At 44.2% G+C, this 22753-nt stretch overlaps 2 protein-coding genes across 3 annotated transcripts in view; one reads left to right on the top strand and one right to left on the bottom strand.

Moving 5' to 3' along the window:
- cdm (importin-13-like protein cdm) overlaps positions 1–6843 on the bottom strand; it is a 55011-nt gene extending 48168 nt beyond the window's left edge. Inside the window, exons 1-4 of the mRNA XM_089547470.1 lie at positions 6456–6843; positions 5238–5360; positions 3152–3319; positions 192–290 (exon numbers count right to left, since the gene is read on the bottom strand). Of these exons, the coding sequence (XP_089403596.1) occupies positions 192–290; positions 3152–3319; positions 5238–5360; positions 6456–6485 (420 nt within the window). The 5' untranslated portion in view covers positions 6486–6843. The remainder of the gene's footprint in view (positions 1–191; positions 291–3151; positions 3320–5237; positions 5361–6455) is intronic.
- Positions 6844–7101: 258 nt separating this feature from the next.
- LOC149365997 (protein FAM151B-like) lies at positions 7102–22684 on the top strand. Of its 2 annotated transcripts, XM_089547472.1 has the most exons (7): positions 7102–7323; positions 7467–7541; positions 8985–9048; positions 11680–12055; positions 14204–14370; positions 15587–15875; positions 17439–22684. In XM_089547472.1, the coding sequence occupies exons 2-6, from the start codon at positions 7535–7537 to the stop codon at positions 15873–15875; spliced, it is 903 nt and encodes a 300-aa protein (XP_089403598.1). In that variant the 5' UTR covers positions 7102–7323; positions 7467–7534; the 3' UTR covers positions 17439–22684. The 2 variants fall into 2 exon arrangements, with proteins under 2 accessions (XP_089403598.1, XP_089403597.1); XM_089547471.1 differs by having other exon boundaries at positions 7102–7541.
- The last annotated feature ends 69 nt before the right edge of the window (positions 22685–22753 follow it).

The following is a 22753-nucleotide window of genomic DNA, read 5'->3' as shown; positions in this document are numbered from 1 at the left end:
AGTGGCACTTTGCACGTGAAAACTTTGCAGGTCCTCAGTGCGAAGACTTCAGACTCTAGCCACCACATAACATGTGAATTTCAATGCTCACCACGGAAAAGCTACACCAACATTCATCCCAGGAATGCCACAGAAAGCTAGTTGCCAGTGACTTCGTTATAGCAGCACCAAAAGGTTAGCCACGCACTCACCGCCAGGATGGTGAAGATTTGCGGACGGAATGACACCAGCAAGTCGTCGATGGCAGTGGGCCAGGAGCTGGCTATGGTGTTCACAACGTACGAGGCCATCTGGCAGACAAACGCAAAGAGCAGAAAAAGAACATAAAAAAAAGTCAATCGAAACCACCAATCCAACGACTGCTGACATTACAACTGATCACTGATCTCCACTAGGGGAGCTGGATGCCGCATCGGGCACCCGAAAGTGAAGCCACCGGAAGTAAGCGGCCTTGTCCCGGAAGTCAGCCTTTGGCAGTGCATGAAATCAGACCTCAGCACGGTTTTTCAGTTCCAGTTTTGTTTTCCTACTTAGCATTTCGTCTTTTCGTCGTTCTCGTCTTTTTTCATGACAATGCCTACCTGTTGCGCCGTCATCTGAGCGAGGAGACCAGAGAAGTCTTCGGGGAAGACGTTTCAAAAATAAGGGTCCACTGCATTGCAATGAGACGACACTAGCAGACGACAGGACGTCGCTACACGCAGCAAGTATGGAGCTTCGTCTACTCGGCTCGGTGTCGTCTCATTTGCCTAGCTTCGCCAACTCTGCTCTTTACTATGATGCTTGTTCCCACACTCAAGCCCAAGTTATGCTATCAATGGGGGATAAATATAAGAAAGAATAGGTTGAAACATTCACCAGGCAGCTTACTTTGCAGCGACCATTTTACCGAATTATGTTTAGACCGAACCAGAGCGAGGGCTAGGCTACTATCTTGTGAGGTGTCGACGGTGTTCGGATGGTTCGCAATAGAGCCCCCAAAAGGTATGGTACTGCTTTTTCGACGGAGCGTGTTATGTACTGTTTCATATTGCGGCAAGTTAAGCCGGAATGGGCTTGTATTCGTGGTGCTTGGTGCAGTTGACTTCTAACAGCGCTTCTCATGCGCACTGCAGCATTCGTCTTTATTGTCAGTCATTCCTCTCGCGCTGTGCCTTTTCTTTGCTGCACGAAAATTTGGTTTTAAGATGACCTAGTTTCATCGTCATTCCACTACTTCTCCTTCAAGCTCGGAAGACAAGAACCAGAAAAGAACATAGTGTTTAATGCACGTACTCCTTTGCTGCGGCAGGGTGAGACCTGCATGCCTGTTTTTTTCAGTTTCTCTGAAATTACAGGGTTCTGCACACAATGCTCACATTTCGCACGTTCAGCTTGCTTCAGACATTACACGAGAACAACGCAAAAAACTGAGAACGAAAAGGGCGAAAGACGCGACTTTTTGCATTGAAATACACAGCAGACTCCCGACTTCCGGGACAAGCCATCCAACTTCCGGTGGCTTCACTCGCGCTCATCTCGGAAAGCGGGAATGCGGCATCCAGCCACCTAGTGGAGATCAGTGCAACTGATCTTAGAGGATGCACACCTATAGGTACAAAAGCTGCTCGGCAAATGCTGGATTCTACCATCCCCATTTTAAATGTGAATTGTTCCAGAGGAGTGCACTGCTGATTATGAGGAATGAAACGATAATGATACCACAAAGAAACAAGGCAAAATCTAAAACCTCCACCATCCCAAAGTAATCAAAGTCACGCCAAAGAAGGTTTAAAATGGTATGACCAAAATGACAAAAGCCTCAATGCCTGCCCTGTAATGTTTCAAGACAGAGGATTAGTTCTGCAGCTGTTTAATTCTAGAAGGAGCATTATAAACCCTAATGATGAATGCGATGATGGCATTGAGAAGACAGCGGTGCGAGTATGGTGAGATGACATTAAGGAAAATAGACATAGCATCGCCTGGTTTGCTTTGTGTTAGGTGCTCTTGATGACAACATATAAACAATCTGTGGAGAAAAAGAGAAGCCCCAAAACATGCAGATTTTCCATAATATTTAGGGCCTGGGATTTTGTGCAGCAAAGTACTAACTGCACAGGGCAGGCAGATAAAACTTGCAGCATCTTCGATAAACAACACCGGTGTGCACTCGAGAGCATCGGTGCGCAATTTCGCCTTCGATAAATTGCACCAGAACGCATAGGGCTCCAGTACTGAGGGCTCCTGCACACTGCATGGGTTTCAGGGCACCTCCGATGCAAGTTTGCCAGAGATTCCACCAGGGCGGGAACAAAAGACAGACAAAAATATTGCATGCAACAGCACGGATTTACGGCACCAATGGAAGGTTTGGTTTGGCTTATGGGGTTTAACGTCCCAAAGTGATTCAGGCTATGAGGGACGACGTAGTGAAGGGCTCCGGAAATTTCGACCCCCTGGGTTTCTCTAACGTGCACTGACGTCGCACAGTACACGGGCCTCTAGGATTTCGCCTCCATCGAAATTCGACCGCCGCGGCTGGGATCGAACCCGCGTCTTTCGGGTCAGCAGCCGAGCACTATAACCGCTGAGCCACTGCGGCTCACAAAAAAAAAGAAAAAGAAACAGAACAAAGCACAACTTATTACAACTACTACTGCTACACTTTTCAGCACAAACACACTCAAAATTATTGAACAGGCTGGAACCTAAGCCTGGAAGGCACCATACATTTGCCTCTTGCAGAAATTCAAAAAAACGCAGGCGGACACAAGCAGATAAAAATATGACAAACTGTACACTAATGTGTACAGCAAGAAACAAGCCCAGCACTTAACAGTTAACCCTTCAAAACTTTACAGCCCTCAAGTAAGTGCTAACATCCCGGGACAAAAAGGAAGGATTGAAATAGACCGATTTATGCACAACATGGACACTGTCGTAATGAATGCACCAGGTATTTTTGTCATCAAAATATCAAATTTTTAGCGAGATGATATGCTGCCTCCTACAGTGAAGACATCTGTTAAATTTTGCTAAACTCTCCAGGGAAAAAAAAAAACATCTATCATGCAAGTAGACACAGCAGCACGCAGCAAAATGACAACCAGGAGTCTGAGTACTGCATGCTAAGTGTTTTCTCAAAGTACTGCGCACGGCCCATACTTACCGCCACCAGAACTTTGGTGAGGACGAGCTTTGGCCCGCGCGCATACTGGACCACAGCCTGGAGCAGACGGGTCCGCATGTCCTCATACTGCCACTCCGGCAACTGGTGCCAGTGACGCGACAACTTGGTGTGCAGGGTCGTCGCACCAAAGTACTGCACCTCCACTGGCTGAAATGGTACACATGTATGAAGCCCTTTTATTTTCCCCTCTCTCTCTCTCAATAATTAAAAACATTCTCTGGAAAAACAATTCTGATATTAAACTCGAACAATAGTGAAACCCTGGTTTATCACTGGGTTGTAAGTTGAGATAAAAATTTTCAAGCAGTCTTCAGGCACCATCCTCTCGGTGTATACCATATTGGTTGGTTTGGTTTATGGGGATTAACGTCCCAAAGCGACTAAGGCTATGAGAGACGCCGTAGTGGAGGGCTCCGGAAATTTCGACCACCTGGGGTTCTTTAACGTGCACTGACATCGCACAGCACACGGGCCTCTAGAATTTCTCCTCCAAAGAAATTCTAGCCACCGCGGCAGGGATTGAACCCGCGTCTTTTGGGTCAGCAGCCGAGCACCATAACCACTGAGCCTCCGCGGCGGCTATGCCATATTGGATAGCATAATGGATGCATTAGCGCAACAAATACATGCATTTTAGACAATTTCAAGATACATTATGCTATACCATATTGGATAGCATAATGGATGCATTAGCACAACAAATTTTTATTTATTTTTTGAAATACTGCGGACCATGCATGGTCCTAGCAGGAGGGGCACATTCAAACATTTTTCGATACAAAAAATGACAAGCATATGCATAGAGAAAAAAAAAATTATAAGTCAGACAATCAATCAGAATTGAATATATAGACAGGCATCGCAACACATGCAAATACATGCATTTTAGACAATTTTTTCTGTCAGAGTAAAATACATATCTGATAATATATTGCCCCACGCAAAGAATGCACACCCAAATTTTCACAAAATGTTGGGGTACAAAAGGGTGTTAAGAGTATAAATATGGTAATCCCATCACTGCACCTATTAATGCTCATCAACTTATTCTGTGCCATTTTAGTTGCCTCATTTAGATGGGTCCTCAGGAGACCTCAGTTACAGCACAAGCGAAATGAATAGACAATGAAGGGCGGAAAAGTTTGGAAGAATCATAACCGGCCTAAAATATGACTGCATAAGCAGTCAATGCTTCCAGGCAGAGCTAACATGTTCTACTAACACTTTTCCTCAGCTCCCGAAACCACTCGCTGTGTAGATGACAAGCCGGGGAAAGCAGATCATTTTTCAGACCTGAGGCATGGCATTCAAGCCTAAGAAGATACAAAACAGCAAAGCTGACAGAAAAAAAAAAAAAAGTTTTGCCAGTGACAAGGGAAGCAACTGTATCACAACGAACAACGACGAGCTTTAACTCAGCTTCTGAATAACAGTTATTTCAAGACAAGATCATTGGAGACAAGACAAGTCATCAGAATTTTCGTTTGGCTTGAAGTGATTTCAGTGATGCATTTGACTGCCTTGATCGTAAATTACTACCTCTCTTTACTACCTCTTTAGATGCACGGCAAATTGGTTTGGTTTGGTTTAGTTTATGGTGTTTAACGTCCCAAAGCGACTAAGGCTATAAGAGACGCCATAGTGGAGGGCTCCGGAAATTTCGACCACCTGGGGTTCTTTAACGTGCCCTGACATCGCACAGTACACGGGCCTCTAGAATTTCTCCTCCAAAGAAATTCAACCGCCGCGGCCGGGATCGAACCCGCGTCATTCGGGTCAGCAGCCGAGCACCATAACCACTGAGCCACCGCGGCGGCGTGCTCGGCAAATTGATAAAAATGATTATTGGGTTGAGTTATGAAGGTTTAATGTCCCAAAGCGACTCAGGCTATGAGAGATGGCGTAGTGAAGGGCTCCGGAAATTTCGACCACCTGGGGTTCTTTAACGTGCACTCACATCGCACAGTACACGGGCCTCTAGAATTTCGCATCCATCAAAATTTGATCACCGTGGCCAGGATCGAAGATAAAAATGATTAGGCCATGTCAGACTGCCGACACTCACCTTGGCCATGTTCAGGAGCTGCCAGGCAATGTCCCATGCCTGGACTGAGCCCTGCATTGCCATTAGGTACTGATTTGCTGCAGCAGAACCGGTGCCTGCGTTACAGTACAGCTCGCACAGTGCCTGCAATGGATGGATGCGAGAATTCATGATCAAAGATACATGCACACGCACGCAGGCACAAAGCATGTGCGGATTCATAATTTCTTTTTTTAAACCATTGATTGTGTTTCTCAAGTCGACATGTTCTCCCCATGACGGCAACACTCAAAAACTGACTTTACAATTTTCTCACTCTACCTCACAAGTGCAAAGCAATGATATGATGTCTTCTAAGCCAAAAATTCTTTGACAGTGAGAAAATAATTTAATTTTGAGAACAGGAATAAGTATGCAGGGTTCCAAGACCCAAATCTGGACATTAGCTGACGATTATTAATGTGAGTGAATATAAATCACCATAAAAATTACATGTTGCCTAATTCCTGCAACTTTGCCGCTGTAGCAGAATGTACAAGTAGTAGAATGTAGAACGCACAAGTAGTCCTGGGAATTCTCACTCTTTCCCTTGACAACGCATGTGATTGCGTAAGCTGCTCAATTCAAACCAATCCTCATGACAGCGCCCATCCACCAAGATCACATGACCACATGTCGATATGTCCACCCCCAAGGTTCTCACTGGCTAATACGTAAAGGCTGGAATTTTCGCCCATGACACACTACACCGACGGCATTTACACAGAAAAAAAGTTCCTGACACTGCTATCATTGTTATAACGGGAGATTACCTATGGTGGAAAATTTGATACATTTATTGTAAAACCACGAACTCCAACAAACTTTTTCTTACGGATATTTAACAGAGTCATGCACTTGCTCTAGGGAGGCAATGCGGATCATTTAGTACAGAACAGCGTTTGGTGCAGGGATGCCGGCATAAAGGCACCCTAAGCATAATGCGCTAGACGAAAGCAGAGTCCCTGGGACTCTGACGAAAGCATCAGCAGCAGCGTCTCGGGATGGAAACCGCGACACAAAGCAAAAGAACTCGTGCTGCAGCTTAACAACGCTCAATGCACCTTTTGTGATGAATGAGATTGTAATTTCACTGTCTGAAAATGCACAATTGCTCTTGCAGTAACTGGAAAAAATTGCGTGAATCTCACACACCGCGCAACACAAGAAAAGTTGGCCGGCGTTCCGTAATGAACTCACTGCTTCAACGGTCTCCACATTGTAGTTCATTGTGTGGTGCCCAGTGCCTGGGTTACGAGAACGCGTCCGAGAAAGGCTACTTCACTCCAGTTGAAACTGAGCGGTGAGCACTCTGGTGCTCAACGATGTACAGAGCACCAAAGTGGCAGAAGAAAACCGAGAAGCGCTGGACCGGAGCTCAAAGCTATGTCAATGTGATCGCGGTGGCCCGACGAAACCGATACAGCAGGAACACGAGAACAGGCTAGATAAGTAAACGAGACCACTGGTTAAACCAGTCGCTGTCAAGCTCTGTTCTCTGTCAATGAATGAGAACATCGCCTGCACAGACCCACTCGTAGTCAACTGTGGGCGCCACCATGACACCAACTACTATCACAGCGACATCAGGGTGTTGGTGGCGGGAGGAAAAAGCTAGCGCTTCTACAGGTTCTATATAAACATATAAATCCTAGATTATTACCTTATGCAACCTAAAACAGAAAGCATACTTTCTAAAATTTAGTGTTTGCAGTGCCTTAGTAGTGTATCAAACAGGGACATATTTTTTTCCCAATTAGTTGTGTCACTAGCGATAGCAGCGCTATCTAGTTTAGTGCGGTATTCTTTAACAAGTTGTCTTGTGTGGTGAAGCATAAGTTGGCGCACTGAAGCTAAATTTTCCGTTCTGGCACGTGTGCCGCCGGTCGGTTCCGTTTTCGTTGGCGGCCGCCGCCGCGCGAGGCATACTCCTCTCCGCCGCGCAACGCACGGAGCGTTTGTCCAACGTACCGCTAACTTCCCGCCGCGTCGAAAAGCGCGCTGCCACAGCGAACCCGGGCTCGTCAAACGCAGCGTCCGTCCTAAGGGCGAAGACGCCGATGATCGGGTGAGAGAGAGCTTCCCACTCTATTGCGCTGGTGCCGAAAAAGAGGGAAGGCAGTGAAAAAAGGAGGAGGTGGGGAGCATTGTTTCTGTGTCAAGCGGCGCGGCGTTAGCTCAGCTGGCTGAGGGTGTCATTGACCTTCCCAGTCGAGGCCAGTGCCCTCTGAATGGAAGCGGTACCGTTGCCCGCCCGGACCTGAGGAGCTCCGATCCGAATGTCGGGTAAGCGCTTCGGCTCTTTGTGAGTCGCACCGTTCGAGGGGCTCGTTTTCCTTAGCCCCGACGCCGTGCCTACGGGCTGCGCATATGCGGTGGCCGGTGAACTTTGCGCGTTACACGGTGCAAATCGCGCACGTCAGGCGTTTTGATTTCCGCTCTTTGGAGCGCGCGCGCACTTGCGCGCGATCGCTTAGTGGTTTTATAACGCGCGTGCAACAATCGCATGCTGTTGCGCTGCGTAGAAAAAGGCTGCGATCGCTCGAATGCAAGTGGGAATAACCGAAGACTCGTTAATCCGATTTTGCTCGCGCGATCGCATTCCTGGGCGCTGACGCGCCTAATGAAATTATAGTGGGGCCGTGACGTTATTAACATTTCTTGTACGCCCGGAATTGATTTTGCCGACGCGTTCGGTTTTGATTTTTTTCGTTCGTTTTTCTGGGTCGATCGCGCGCTTAAATGCCTGTTGACAGTTTCTTAGCAAAAATGTCCTTGTGATGTGCTGTAGAAGCGCAAATATCATGCACTAATTTACTGAGCGCTAATTTGCGCTTAACGAAAATTTAAGCTCATTATGATATAGTACTTTATAGCGCAATAAAATAATTATGGGAATATTGTGATGTTCACTTTGTTCATGTCACGCGAGAACATTATTCGACATAATCCCCAGGATATATATGCCTTAATTTTATTAGAATGGTGCGATTGGACCAGCATTACTTCTTGTGTAATTTTAAGAGATCAGAATAACATATATCAAGCATAACCTGGTGAACTTTGAACCCCGTGTTTTTCCACATGCATGAGTACCTTGGCTGCCATGTTACTATATATATCTAGTGAGACAGGTCATTTTTAGTAAATGAACTGAATTAAAAGGCATGAAGGAATACACAGCATGAAGAAACTCTCTGCAGATTTACGCGTTTGGGATGGTTTTCCTGCATGAGAATGTTTTGTTCAGTTCTAAAGCATTTATATTAATTTTGCAAATAAATCAAATATTGAATATGATAGGTGCACATGTTCCAAAGCAAAGACTGCAGGTGCGGAATTAAAATAATGCAATTTCACTAGATTTTTTTTTCACCTTTCTCACATGAAACATGGCAAGATCTGATACTGCTGCTACCTAGCTGCACAAATCAGTTTTGTGAGCTGCCCCGCTAGAGTGAGCAAACCGTTCAATAAATTTTCCACCATATCAGCAGCAAGGCACTGTTGCATGCACTGTGTTTTTTCCCTTAATTTTCATGCATATTTTTTCTCTTATTTGTTTGCACAGTCATTCTGGTGTCTGTGTTTGTGTGTTCCAACTTGCAAGGAAAGAAATTTGCTTATTCTTTGAGTGTTATGTCTGTGCATATTTACACAGCTAAGAACATAATGTTAATTTGTGCAAATTCAGCTCATTTCCTCTTGTGTTTGCTCCGTTTCTTCAAGCCACACATTATGAAGACTTCAAGGCGGCCCACAGAGTACACTGTCCTGGGGCCAACAATGCTGGGTAAGCTTGAAGACACCGCACTGTTTATGTCTGTTCTAACTCGTATCAGTCAGACAGTGTGCTTGGCCATGCTCACATGAACAATGACTGGTAGTAAACGATTAATCCGGTGCTGAAGTTAAACGTGAACAAGATGAAACTGAATATAAACACCTTTTGAATGGTGTATAATAACATGCTCAAACCATGCCATTAGCCCACAAAAGTGTGCTCACTAAAAGGTCCAAGAAAAAATATATGTATACATTTTTTTACCCCCAAGGCTAAATGCGGCCCAGAATCAAAAGGTGTACTGCACTCACTGAATGCATGAGTGCAGATTTCAGCTTTCACATAGGCTGTATATAATCACACTTAATATTTCCGTGGCTCCAGCATCATTCCTAAAATTTTTAAGGAAACTAGTGGTATGATGCACTCATTATTTTCTTCACATTTGATGCTGCCACTCAAGTATACCTCTGAGCAGTTCAATTAATATTTTAGCTCTTTCAAGTCATACACATACGGAAAACCATATTTGTTGCTCAAAGGCTACAAATTACACATCACATGACCGTTAGAAATATTTGATGTGCTTTTCAGCTTTACTTTAAACATTTCTCTTCAGGTAGAGCAAAAGAACATATCATAATCAATTCCTTAAAACATTAAATTATTTGTGCACATGTCACTTTGTTTCTTTTGTGTGTGATATTGTGACCAGATAGAATATGCACAACTAAAGCTACTACAAAGAACCCCAATGGATATTAAAACTCCCATGGATGCTCTGCAGACATTTAGGACGTCCGCAGGACGTCTAAGGGAGTTCCAGAGCCCATTGGGACTTGCCATCATGGCAGCCTTTTCCACTGTCCCTGTACTTTAACACAGGATGAACACCAACACAAACAGCTTTAGCTACTGTTCTGCAAGGCAACCGCATCAATAGCATTGCAGTGATTTACCATCTCCTTAGTTAGTTGCCTCTAATTATTTTTTTGCTTATTATTGCGACTGATTTCCTTTACTGTACAATAGTGCAGTTAAAAGAGTCAGATGAAGTGAGACAAAAATTAACTGCAGTAAGAAAAGGTGACAAGGCAAATAAAAAGGCAAAATTCACAAAAAAAATTGACCTCACATATCAGCAATTTTTCTTGGTTCCTTTCTCCTATCCTTAACATTTGTGAGGTCAATATTCTAGCGCAGTAGCCTAATGTCCACATAGTACAACAGATCGCTGATAGGGCATCACTTTTTTGAGGTGTCACATTTTGAGTAATGTCGATCTTTCCACTACTTCAGCATAAATAAGAATAAAATGCTCCTATCTTTTGTAAACGACTCTTCAGACATTTGGGGAAACTGAAAAGCTGTCCAATTTTGTTTGTACTACTACAGCCAATCCATGCTTCATTTCTCTTTCTCTCGGAATTACATCATGAAAGCAGAGTAACGTTTTCTTATTTTTAAATGCATGTAACCTGTAGAGAAAATAACGATAACGTAATAGTTTCATTGCATATAATAGGCCCTTGTGAACACACTAGAATAAAAATCTACTAAATATTTTTTTTAACCCATTACTAAAATTAAGATCACTTTGTTGAAGTGTTTCTATCACTAAAAATTAGATCCGTTAAGACTGGTTTTAATTCTGGTATCAGAACAGTTAATTGGTTATCTTTGAGAATTTTCATAGAACTAGCCAAAATAGTTTGAATTATCAAGTTTTCCTCAAGCAATGAGGTATTTAGTCTCATTAATTACTAGACTAGCCCTCCATTTCCTATTAATATTTCTGCAAATGGTATGCCTTTTTGGCACCTTAATCCTTGGCTAAAAATCTTCATCACTGTAATATATGTGTGTGTGAATGTTATAACAACAAGGATACAAGTTACTTATTTCCAAGTACACTGCTTTCTCAGCTATAGCATGGTATTCCCACAGTGCATATGAAAACGTGTGGGGTGATTCCATTCTTTTCTGCCCTCAGTCTCTAGCAAACCAGCAAAATGCTGCTCCACATTTTGGAAATTAAGGAGCTGAAGCACATTTTTTTGAGTACATATTGTCACAAACATTATCGGTGCAAACGTACAGTTATGTGAAGAAAGGGATACAACATCCACTTTTCACTGCACATGGTAGTTGTATCTATTAAGTCAGCAGGTAAGTGTGCATAGCTTGAAAAACTGAAAAATTTATTACAACATATCTAACAGACATAATTACTATTCACAAGGGGGGAAACCACTTGGCTTTGGAGCAATCGAGGCACAGTTTTCTGAAGTGTTTGCAAGCTGCAGAAAATCTAGTACTTGTTCGGTACTCTAACTTGATCATGCATTCATGGTGACCCAGTTCGCACGTTGAGGTAGCATATGACAAGGTAAGGCTAGACTGATGTACAACTCAAGGAGGGAGAGGTCCCAAGGTGGACTGAGATGGATAGCATCATACTGCAACCTTGCAGTAACTTGCACCTTAGAAACCCGATGGACACTGAACCTCCCTTGGATGTCCTACAGACATCCCGAACGTCCGCAAGACCTCCAGGGGTATTTAATGCCCACTGAGAATGTACCCCGATGCAGCTTGTTTGGGCTCCCGCAGGAAATCAATCTCCAATTTTGTGTGCAGGGGCCGTCCCAGCGCGGGCCCGGTGGCGCCATCGCTGGTGGATTACTTTCCACAGGCAGCTGGCGATGGGCTTAAGATTGTCTGGGAGCACGCAGTCAACAGCCGCCAGCGACTAGGGATGGCACTGCGTGGTCCAGGCATGGTGCTCGAGGGGGACGTCAGCATGGGTGCCAGCGGCCGCTATCCGGTGCCTGTCATGGCACACTCACCCATTGCAGCAGGATTCGGGGGCAGCGGCGGAAACGGAGACCTCACACTGGACGAGTGGCTGCACGAGCTGGCCCTCTGCGGCATGCCCAAGGGCCTAAAACTGGACTTCAAGTCCACAGAAGTCGTTGAACCTGCCTGCCGTATACTGGCACGCTACATCGACAAGGTGACCTGTGGGTCGTGCACTTGTGAATGCCGTCTCCTGCAGAGCCGTGGAGAACCATGCCTGCCGTGCCCTACAAAGGGTCTCAATGTTTCGAGACTGATCTTGTCTCTTCCTCAGAAGCATCCTCAAGTGACTTGTAACATGGTGGTGGCTTTGAAGATATAACCTCTCATAAATGACCAAGAATAAAAGACTGCTTAGTGCATAAAAGCTGCTCTTATCATGGAGCAAGTACATTTTCCTCTCTAGAAGATATGACGAGATCAGGTTTGAAACGTTGGCACTTATCTCTCAGAGCACAGGTGGTGTAATTTTTTACCTCTCCAACTTTCAGCCTGCCAGACTGGCTTCTGTCAAAGATGTTGACATTGATATCTTCTTTCTAGGACGACGTACAAGACTTCTTTCATGCCTACTTGCATGGTATGATTGCACTGCATGTTGTCAATGGCTTCTTCATTGAGGTGCCCAAGTTAGCAGCACTCACTCAACTAGGCTTAGCAGGTTCCACAAAGTTGCCCTGAGCATGTAATGCAGGTCCAGATACTTTAAGTGCAGCTTGACACTAGCACTCTACAGCTGCTTCGAAAATGCAAACGTGCGCGCAGGCCTTGTTGTCTGCTTACCATAGTGTTGCTGCTAGCTTTCTTGTGGTCACACAGTTGCCATTCGTCATTCTACTTGTTAATATGCAGTTGGAGAGGATTAACATTTTATGTTCACACGCAACTGCTCAGAGTTTGCACTACATTAAATGAGATACGCGCCCATAGACAAATAGCCGTACTTGCGAGAAGCTGCGGAGTTTCTGGGCACCAGCAAAAATGATGATTTTGATAAAGTGTGTTCTTGTATTGCTTTTACATTAGTGACAATATGATGGGAGTCCATCCCTGGCTGTTATGAGAGCATGATGAGCAGATATTACAAACACAAATTCTCCTGACTCGAATATGCACGGCTGGCACGGTTGCCACCATCTCATTGCACTTCCACTGTGGTGAGTGCAAGCCAGGCATGAATGTGTGGTGAGCTAGGCTTGCATTTTCACAAAACAAGGAAGCATAGGGGTGCTCACAGCACTGGAAAAATTGATACAAAAGCATTGCTTTTCTTTTCATTGCAGTGCAATGAGGTATAGAAGTGATCACGTATATGCCATGGTGCCTACGAGAGTTTTCAGAACACAGATGCCACAAGAAAGGTTAATCAAATGTTTAGGGGAATCCCCCAAGGTGGAGTAGATTTGTAATAAGCAAATCTACTCCACCTTGGGGGATTCCCCTAAACATTTGGTCAACACTGTTCCCACTTCGAGTTATTGATCAATTCGCTCTCGCCCTACCATAAGCTTGCCATCCCGGTTAGCTCAATTGGTAGAGCGACTGCTCCGGTGAAGCGGTGGTCCCGGGTTCGATCCCCGGACCAGGACGAATTTTTCTTTAACTACGAAGTTTCTGAGAAAGCTGTATACCTTTCCTTTGTAGCCGTATGGCTGCGCTCGGGTGGACGTCAATCAATGAGTAATTACTCCCTTATTACAAATCTACTCCACCTTGGGGGATTCCCCTAAACATTTAGTCAACACTGTTCCCACTTCGAGTTATTGATCAATTCGCTCTCGCCCTACCATAAGCTTGCCGTCCCGGTTAGCTTAATTGGTAGAGCGACTGCTCCGGTGAAGCGGTGGTCCCGGGTTCGATCCCCGGACCAGGACGAATTTTTCTTTAACTACAAAGTTTCTGAGAAAGCTGTATAGCTTTCCTTTGTAGCCGTATGGTTGCGCTCGGGTGGACGTCAATGAGTAATTACTCCCTTAGTATAAGAAAGGTTAATTTGTTGGTGCCCTAAACTAGTAACCACTGTCTAAAGGGTGCGCTCCACACTCCTACACTCCTCTACATGACCTGCGCAATTTGACATTGAGGAGCGGCCTTAATGTCAGGTGCGGCAAACAAAAAATTAAGCTTTCTCGCGAGTTCCATGTTTTGAGAATTTCTGTGGGCACCCACATATGTGCACACAAAATGTTTTTTTCACTTTACCCTGATGCTTCTCCAGAACAGTGCCAGCAGCGTAAGCCATGAGAATTGAATTTCCCAGTCATACTAGCACATTAGCCAGCCCTTGAGTTTCACTTTCACGCAGCTGCAAGGGCCTGTGGTGCTCAATGCTGACGTGCTGCCGGGACCAGACTGTGCAGCTGTACCTCCCGTGGATGCCTGGACCTTCCTGACACTTTGCCGGACACGTTTTCCTCGCTCCATCATTTCCCTTGGCTGGACAACCCAGGAGGGCTCCTGTCTCAAGATGGGGTGGGTACCCTCGGCATGTTAGAGTCCTGAGAGCTAAGTCGAGATATGCTTCTGTTGGGACCAAATTTAGATTTCTATTTAAAGGCACCACAGAGGGTCCTTAGCATGTTTATTCTGCTAAAACCTAATTGCAGGCTGTACACACAGACAGCCTCTGACTTTTGCTTACAAGTTTGCTCAAACAAAAAGCTGCCTTTTCTTTACTTTTTCACCTTTTCTTCTAGCATTATCTATTAATTAGCACTTACACCGTCCATTAAAGTCTGCAGATTTTTTTTTGAGCTGATGAAATGGACTCAACTGCTGCTTAAAAAGCAGTTTCATCTATCTTTTGCAGTTATATCTGCCATGTACAGTTGGGTCCAAAGCAGTACTGGATGGCTTTGAAGTTTCCTGCTGATTTTATTTTCTTGTTTCTTTTCTGGGTGCCACAAGCTATAGATGATTCTTCAGTTATTATCCTTTGCACTCAAGGAGAGACACAATAAATATTCATTGAAGCAGTGCTTAAAGTCTCTGTCGCTCTGGTGGCTCAGTGATTGTGACATTCGGCTGCTAAATCAAAGGTTGTAAAATCAAATCTCAGCTTTTGCAGCTACACCTCGGTCGAGGTGAAACACAAAAGTGCCCGTTACGAGTGCGATTTCAGTGTGCTATCAAAGAAACCCCAGGTGGTTGAAGTTAATCTGGAGCTCTTTATTGCAGCTTCAGGATATGTTAAACCCCAATTTTTGGGGGATATCAATTAGATCGATGCTGAGGAGATGCAATAGCATTCCACTCGATTCTATTCCAGTTGTGCTTGTATTCCAAATCTGATCCTATTCTGATTCTACTCATTTCTATTATTAATTTGTGCTGCCTCCATCTTAGTCATTTTTAGTCTGGCGTCTCCCTCCTCTACCCTACAAGTGGAGAGGGTGGAGGAGGAGAGAGGATGTATGGGGAAAAGGATGGTTGGCAGGTGGCAGGTGTGAAAACAGCAGTTGCTGGGTTTTCGCTCCAACAAGGAGGTGTGTCTATGCTATTGCATAACCCAATGGACACTGAAACTCCTCTGGACATCCTGGAGACGTCCTGCGGACGTCCAATTAAGTTTCTGTGTCCATTGGGAAGATACCATGATAACTGATGCCTCAGTAGCAAGCCAGACTCAATTTCTCAATCTGCAGTGCTCACAGAAACAAACTACTCCTCTCTGTCGCCCCTTCTCTAGGTACACGCGGGAGATGGTCGAGAGCATGGGCGCTCTCGTTCGAGAGTACAACCTGGGGCAGCCTGTGAGCTTCCCTGTGTGGCTTCCACTGGCACGCCGCTCACTGGGCGACCTGCAGCGGCTGCTGGCACAAGTGCCGCGGTCCTCGCTGACCGTGTTCGCGCGCCGTGGCGAGCCCTGGGCCGCCGCATTGCCGGATCTCGCAGCACTGCGTTCGGCCTTCAGTCCTTCCCTCGTCTACTATGACCTGCCGCATGATCTGCTGCAGGCCTTCCTACCCCTCTGCTAGGTGAGCTTCGTAAAACAATAGGCCAATTAAAAATAGACCAGGAATCGTACATTGTAACGATTTGTTTCATTTTCCATTTTGTTTTGTTGTGATGTCAGTCGTGACAATGCACTCTTCCAGATGGCGTTAGTTTTACTTCAGTTTTCTTAGACGCTCGTTTTTTTTTGCCACTGGAGCACCTCATTTCTGGTTGCGGTATGGCGAAATTCTGCTCACATCCACAAGCAAGTGATTCAGAAAAAGATGTGAGGTGAGGCAGCAAATGACCAATCAGAGGCGGCCGTGCATCAATATCGTTTTTTCCTTCCTTGCTTTTTTTTTTTTTGACGCACGGTAAATGTGTCATTGTACTAGCTCACTTGGCAGCAATAGCACCAGTTAGCCAGTGGCCACAAATGGAATGCTACCACAAACGAAGCTTGTAACCGCAATAGTGCCAAAATTTTCATGCTTTTAGAGTGAGAATACCTGTAAGCAGCTGAGAAAACACATTTTTATTATCGTAACAATTTCAGTAAAATATACTGGCACGGGTGTCTTTATGCGAATAAGTGTACAGAAGAATATCGATGATGTGATCCTATTTGATACGAATTTCAGGATGATTCGAATTCGTAAAATTCTCTGGCCAGACTGCACTGGGGTGCGCGACCTTAGGTAAACACCGTGAGCTGAAAACAGATTTGCATAAATTCTATGCACAAATTTTGTTTATTTTGGTTGATGCGAATTTCAGTTGATAAGAAAATTTTTCATGACCCTCTGAAATTCGTACATTTGAGATCCTACTGTGGACCATACGCTGTGGCCTACATAACTAGGAAGCCAAAATCAATGACAAGAGGACCAAAAGAAAGTAAAACGTAGCAAACTGCTAGAAAATATGGCATCAGTTCTGGGAAACAGTTGCCTTTGCACAGAGATGAACTGCACTCTGAAATGAGGTGCACAAGTAATATCTTGATTCTAACACTTCCTCTGGCCATTTGTTTCGCACATTTTCATCGGCTAAATTCCTTGTTTGTATTTTACCCGTTATTTTGTCACCTAACCCATGGAACGATTTTTATACATGTAGCTGCTTCAGTGAGATGCCACGGTGTGCTGTTCAAGCAAGTTCAAACAATTCTTCAAACAACTAGCTCTTTCATGCACAGAGCATTGTAATGTTCTCTCTAATAAGGGAGTAATTACTCATTGACATCCACCCAAGCGCAGCCATACGGCTACAAAGGAAAGCTATACAGCTTTAGTAATTACTCATTGATATCCATCCAAGCGCAGCCACATGGCTACAAATTGAAGCTATACAGCTTTAGCTGTAAAGCTGTATAGCTTCCCTTTGTAGCCGTATGGCTGCACTTGGGTGGATGTCAATGAGTAATTACTCCCTTATTACAAATCTACTCCACCTTGGGGGATTCCCCTAAACATGTGACCAACAATGTTCTCTCTACTTCCTGACATGACGCAAGCCATGGTTGTATCTGTAAAAATTCAAAGTTGGCTCTCAGCACGCAGCACTTTGTGTATTTTCCAAATCCTGCTTACTTGTTTTGTCAGGTCACCATCTCCGGAGTTTACCACCCGACTACTGTTTGCTGTCATCGTTGGCCAACCATTAAAAACTGGCAACGCACTCGAGAATGACACATCCACAGCACGTACCTGTGACCATGAAGCAATCAGGAGAGCATCCAGCATCGCCTAGGCTGTTTGCCACGCCAATGATGATGATGATGACACCTTCCCAGATCCACACTCAACTGTGGTACCAGATGCGAGGCCACCACAGGAATTATGTAGAAAGCTTAAGCATGCCCGCAACAGCCTCAAGACAGCAGTCCTCTTCTTTCGTGGCCATGTTGTTGAAGCTAGGACAAGGCTTGCTGGCATACTGAAAGTGGTTACACAACAGTGTCTTTACAACGAGCTTCATACCTTATGCACTGCAATATGGAAAAACTTATCTTCTTTTGTGCTCGGTGTGCCGTGGTACGGCACTTGTGGTCATGCTGCAGCTATGTGCATGGTGCTAAGATGTTAGCATAAGTAGTTGCCAGTTTAAGGGCAGCCTTATAGTGTATTTTTTGTCTCAAGCAGTTTGGAAGCTTGTTCCCCTCGGGCACTTTGAATGTGCAGCTATTCTTGCAACCCTGTGGCTCTCCAAGCTATGGTAGAGAGCTTTTGCTTGGTGCATGTGTTGTTACTGCCACACAGAGCTGCCATGCTGTGGCTTAGCCAGAAGCCAAAGTACTAACGATGACACGTCCTTGTACGTGGCCAAAATGTGAGAAAAGTTATCAGTGTGACCTGTGACTATGCTGCGAGTTTATCCCAGGCAAAATAAATGTTTTGCCACTGACACAACTTGAAGACAGTGACCCCAAGGAGGAATAGCATGCATGGATGAGGAACAAAGGAAGTAGACAACACCTGTCCCTACTCACAGCTAAATTTATCAGAAGGAGCACAAAAACCTACATAGCAATTGACCAACGTCTGACATGCCTAAAATGTGGAAATCTTGATTATTTAGATTTTTCTGACCCTTCTTAAAGTTAGAAAATAAGCCAGAAACTGAGTGTACTCCGAGAAAAAAAAAAATCGCAATCTTTAACAGCGATAATTAATGAGAAGTGAAAAGAATATAGCCATCTCTCATCTATGCACAATACTCCTCCTCAAGATGATAAAATCAACTAGCTCAATCAGCCATCCTCTCTAAGCCAGTAAACTTTTCTCATGTTTTGTCAAAAGCAATCGCGCATTACAGTAGCTGTTCTAACACGTTATTAAGCACAACTTCCCAAAGTGTGCAACTAGTGTTGAGATTTCCGGCTATTGTACAACATGGTGGCATGATGGCGATGGTAACATTACTACATGGCGTCAGAACTCCCTGGCAACTTGGTGAGCGAAAGGCTTGCAGCTTTTCCTTGTAGCTGATGTCATCTTGTTCGGCTGCTTGATGTTTGATGAGTGCACCGACTAGGTGCCACATCTCGAGATTTGCCTTCACAGTGGCCTTGTAGAAAGTCTTTAAAGAGCCTAGCAAGGTCTCGTGGCCCTTGGCTTATGGCTTATGGGTTGGCTTATGGCAGCAATTTTGGCAAGTAGCATGAGATGACTGTACAGGCCCGCTTCTGGTCTTGTGCCATTGGTGAGTGACATAAGCACACAGGGATCGGTGTGTTTAAGAGTGTAGTTGTTGCAGAGATGAGTTTACAAAGATGTGGTTGTTGAGAGATGTTAGTTTTCTAGGGAATGCTGTCCGACACTGGGAAATAGACAACACAGAGCTGTGACAATATTGAAGATTGCAGTACACCTGAATTGACACCAGTTATGCAGGAAAATTTGCTTGAAGGGGCCCTAAATCACTCTCGTCAGCTTTGACTCTTTGACTTCTCTCAGTCCTCACCACCCTTTGTTGTATTGATAGGTTAACCACGATAATGGGCGCTTTAATGACAGGAGAGGTTCACCTAGAGGAATGTCTTTATATCTGGGTACTCCACAAAAGGTTACTCACCACGCCATGAAAATAAAATCTCAGCAATGGTTGGCTTCCTTGCGCAAGAGATGATATCACATCCATGACGGTTTGTTGCGAATATAAAACACATGGCATGGTGTAGTACAATTTACCATGCACTGAGAACATTGTGCATGCTGAACTAGGCATGTTCTTGCAGCTTCCATTATGCTTGTAGTGCTGAGAGGACTTAGGGAGCTTCAAGGACAAGAAAAGAACAGTGTTCACTAGATGTGGTTTGGAGCCTATTTAAGTACCGCCATCTTGTACTGAAAAACACATTTTTCTCGTAAAAAAAATGCATTAAGGCAGAGGCTTTGTGTTCGTGCAAAAGTTAGCTGCAATCCTAGCACCGGCCATTCTTCAAGCCGTCACCTGGCCGATTATGGCCCCTTGTTCAATGGAAAAGAAGCGTTGTTTGGTAGACACGGAATGTACAAGTTCTTTCTCCAAGTCACGGGCACTCGGAAAGTATCGGTGCAGCTGTTTACGTGCACCACTTTGTTTACCGTGCTGAAAGTAATGAAGCCATAAGAAAGGCACGTTCTCTCCTCTGGAAGAATTTAAAATTGCGTACTGATGACTTGCGTTGTTTGTAACAGCAACTCGTGCAGTGTTGTCAAAGCTCTGTGCCTTGGATTGCCTTAACAGACAGCAAAGAGACTGTGAAAGCGTGCATGCGGTAAGGACTGTTGAACTGTTGTTGACTTGGAAAAGTGCAAGGGGGACCACAGAGATCAAGACTAGTGCAAGAGCAGTGTGTTATGATGGCACTGTGAGTGTGTGCGTGTGTGTGTGTATGTCAAATCATGATGTTTAGATGTTGTCTTTGAGCATGCAGAGTACATTGAGCTATACCCTGTAAGTGTGCACCTTAGAAGACTGAATAGCCAGTCGCTTTGTATAACACGGCCGCAGGGTGTCCTTTCTCAAGGTTTAGAATGCCAGCAACCGCTGCATGTGGTGCAGATTTCATCAAAGAAAAATTAGAAACAAGGCCCATGTGCTCAAAAGTGGACTCCTCTTTTCTGATTTGCAATGAAACAAGCCTCGTGTGGTTTAAAAAATGTAGAGAGTCATAAAACTGGCCTTTTATATGAAGAAAGGTAGTGTCAGTGTTTAACCCCTTTGAATGCTTCATATTATACTTCAGCCCGCTCAGCTGTTGTTCCTGTTTCTTATCTGATTGCAAAGACTGGCACTTTTCAAGATACTTCAAAAGCAAAAAAAAAAAGTGCATTACTTTAAGGTTCTTGTATTGGCCCGAAATTAAGCTTCTCACAATTCTGAGCACATCTTTTGACGACCTTAATACAGAAAAAAAAAAAAAGTTCTGACCTGAAGCCAAGCGCGGTTTATTTCGAAGCATTGCCACTTTGTTTGAATGCACCTTTTGAGTAAGAAGGCCATTCTTAAATTCATGCAAACACAATAGTTAATGTATACAGCGTCCCAGTGGACCCTTGGAATACGAGATGTGCAGTTTACGAAGTGATCGCGGCAGAGCAGAAGTTTTCTATTAGCAGGAAAATGGTTGCTGTGAATATATTAATTCCTAGACGGAATTATTTGCAGCCAGAAAATTAATTTGTTTTTACTACTTTTGCTATTAACCGCACAGCTAGCTAATCATGATAGGTGCTGCCACCTATCCACACTCCACTGAAAATGATAAGCCTGCAGGTGTGCCAAAAAAAAATACGAATGTACTTGTTTGAAACAATTTTTATCATGACCGGTGAGGCAAGCTAGAATAACCGAAGGCACTTTAAAAATTTTTTAAGCTATAATTTTTTTTGTCACATGAAAAATGAATTTCAAGAGTAACCGACAACTTAGCTTAACTACCTCAGCCATGTTCCACCTTGGCGTCATGACAGAATCATGCATATAGTTGCCTTCAACGAAATGCCTCTTGGCGAGCTGTGCATTAGAAAACTAAATGCCTCGTATGATGGAAGGACTCCAGAGTGCAGCATCAGCAGAAAGAAAGCCAATGAGACGGGCTCCGACAACAGCTTCTGTCAAAGCCCCTTCTCTCTTGAAGCTGGTAGAAATTAACTTGAAGAGGCACTACTATGTTGCATTTGTGCCTTTCAAGTTTCTGATCATGAGAAAATAAATTTTCGTATTTATATAAATCATTATAAACTCATAAAGTTCAGGTGCAGCAATAAGTGCACTCAAACTGACTCAGAAACCACTCATATACAGTTAGCTCCAATTTAATAGGGAACGTGTTATCTGTATTTAGCGTACTGTACAAGTGGAACGCACATTTTTCCTGCGTTCTAAGTAGTGGTCCTCTGTGCGGATAATGCCCATGAGGCATTTTAAAATTCAGTGTACAGGTAAAGACAGAATTTGATCATATGTGCAAGACTTGTTGTTCACTTTCAAACTGCAGCTACGTCTACCTGCAGCCAAAACCGTTTAGCTGTAAATTCTCACATTTTTAAGGAAGGAAGCTAGTATATTTGGCAGTAGCGCCATTATTATTGTTGGAAGAGTCTGTATCGGGTCAGAGAATTCTACGGCTGCTGGATCAGTTTAATATCAGCCGAGCAATATGTGATCGGGAACTGCTCACCAAACAGACAAGAACTTTCTTCGCCTGAAAAAAAAAATGGAACGAAGAGATGTGCATGTGTAAAACAAACAGCAAAAGTCCACAGCACAGAAACACTTTTAGTCAAGAGTGTAATAACGGGATTCCGTGGTATGTAGTATTTTCTGCGTGCGCAGGACAAAATTGCTGCGCCATTTTTAATCCTCCTGCTAGTAATGCGCCCTTGATCCTGTATGATAACCTCTGAAGTTAAGTGGTAGTACAAAAGCGATGCTGTAAACAGAGCGTTTATTTCTGGAGTTTCTTCTTTGGACCTTCGCCACACCGTTTGCCACACTGACGCTAAAGTCAGACTGGATACCCAGAGCTGAGTTCCTATGGCACAATCAACGACAGCTACAAATCTCCTGTCCTACGAGTCAGGTGCATACAACACGTGAGCCTTGTAACGTGCAGTGGCCTTTCAGGAGTTTAAGCACCACGCAGCTAGCAGTGTGTATAGCGTAGTAATGCACGTTTGTAGTGAATAGCACTAGTAGTAGTAGTATAGTAGTTGTTGCTTCAAAATGTTGTTGTTGTGAGCAAGGTGACTCTGCTAAACTACAAAACAATGCCTGAGAAAGTATGCCTTTTCATTGTCAAATGCTGGCTGAGAGCACAAATAAAGAATTCTTTTTTTTTTAAGGCAGCACAACTGCAGTACATTGTAGCAATGTCTTATTACTCAACCACTCGATTTGAATGAATCGTTTTATAAAAGGCACCGGCATA

This window comes from Amblyomma mixtum, chromosome 1 (genome assembly GCF_055824585.1).
Source record: "Amblyomma mixtum isolate Tamu chromosome 1, ASM5582458v1, whole genome shotgun sequence".
Classification (NCBI taxonomy): Eukaryota; Metazoa; Arthropoda; class Arachnida; order Ixodida; family Ixodidae; genus Amblyomma; species Amblyomma mixtum.
This window is presented reverse-complemented; position numbering and strand designations above follow the sequence as displayed.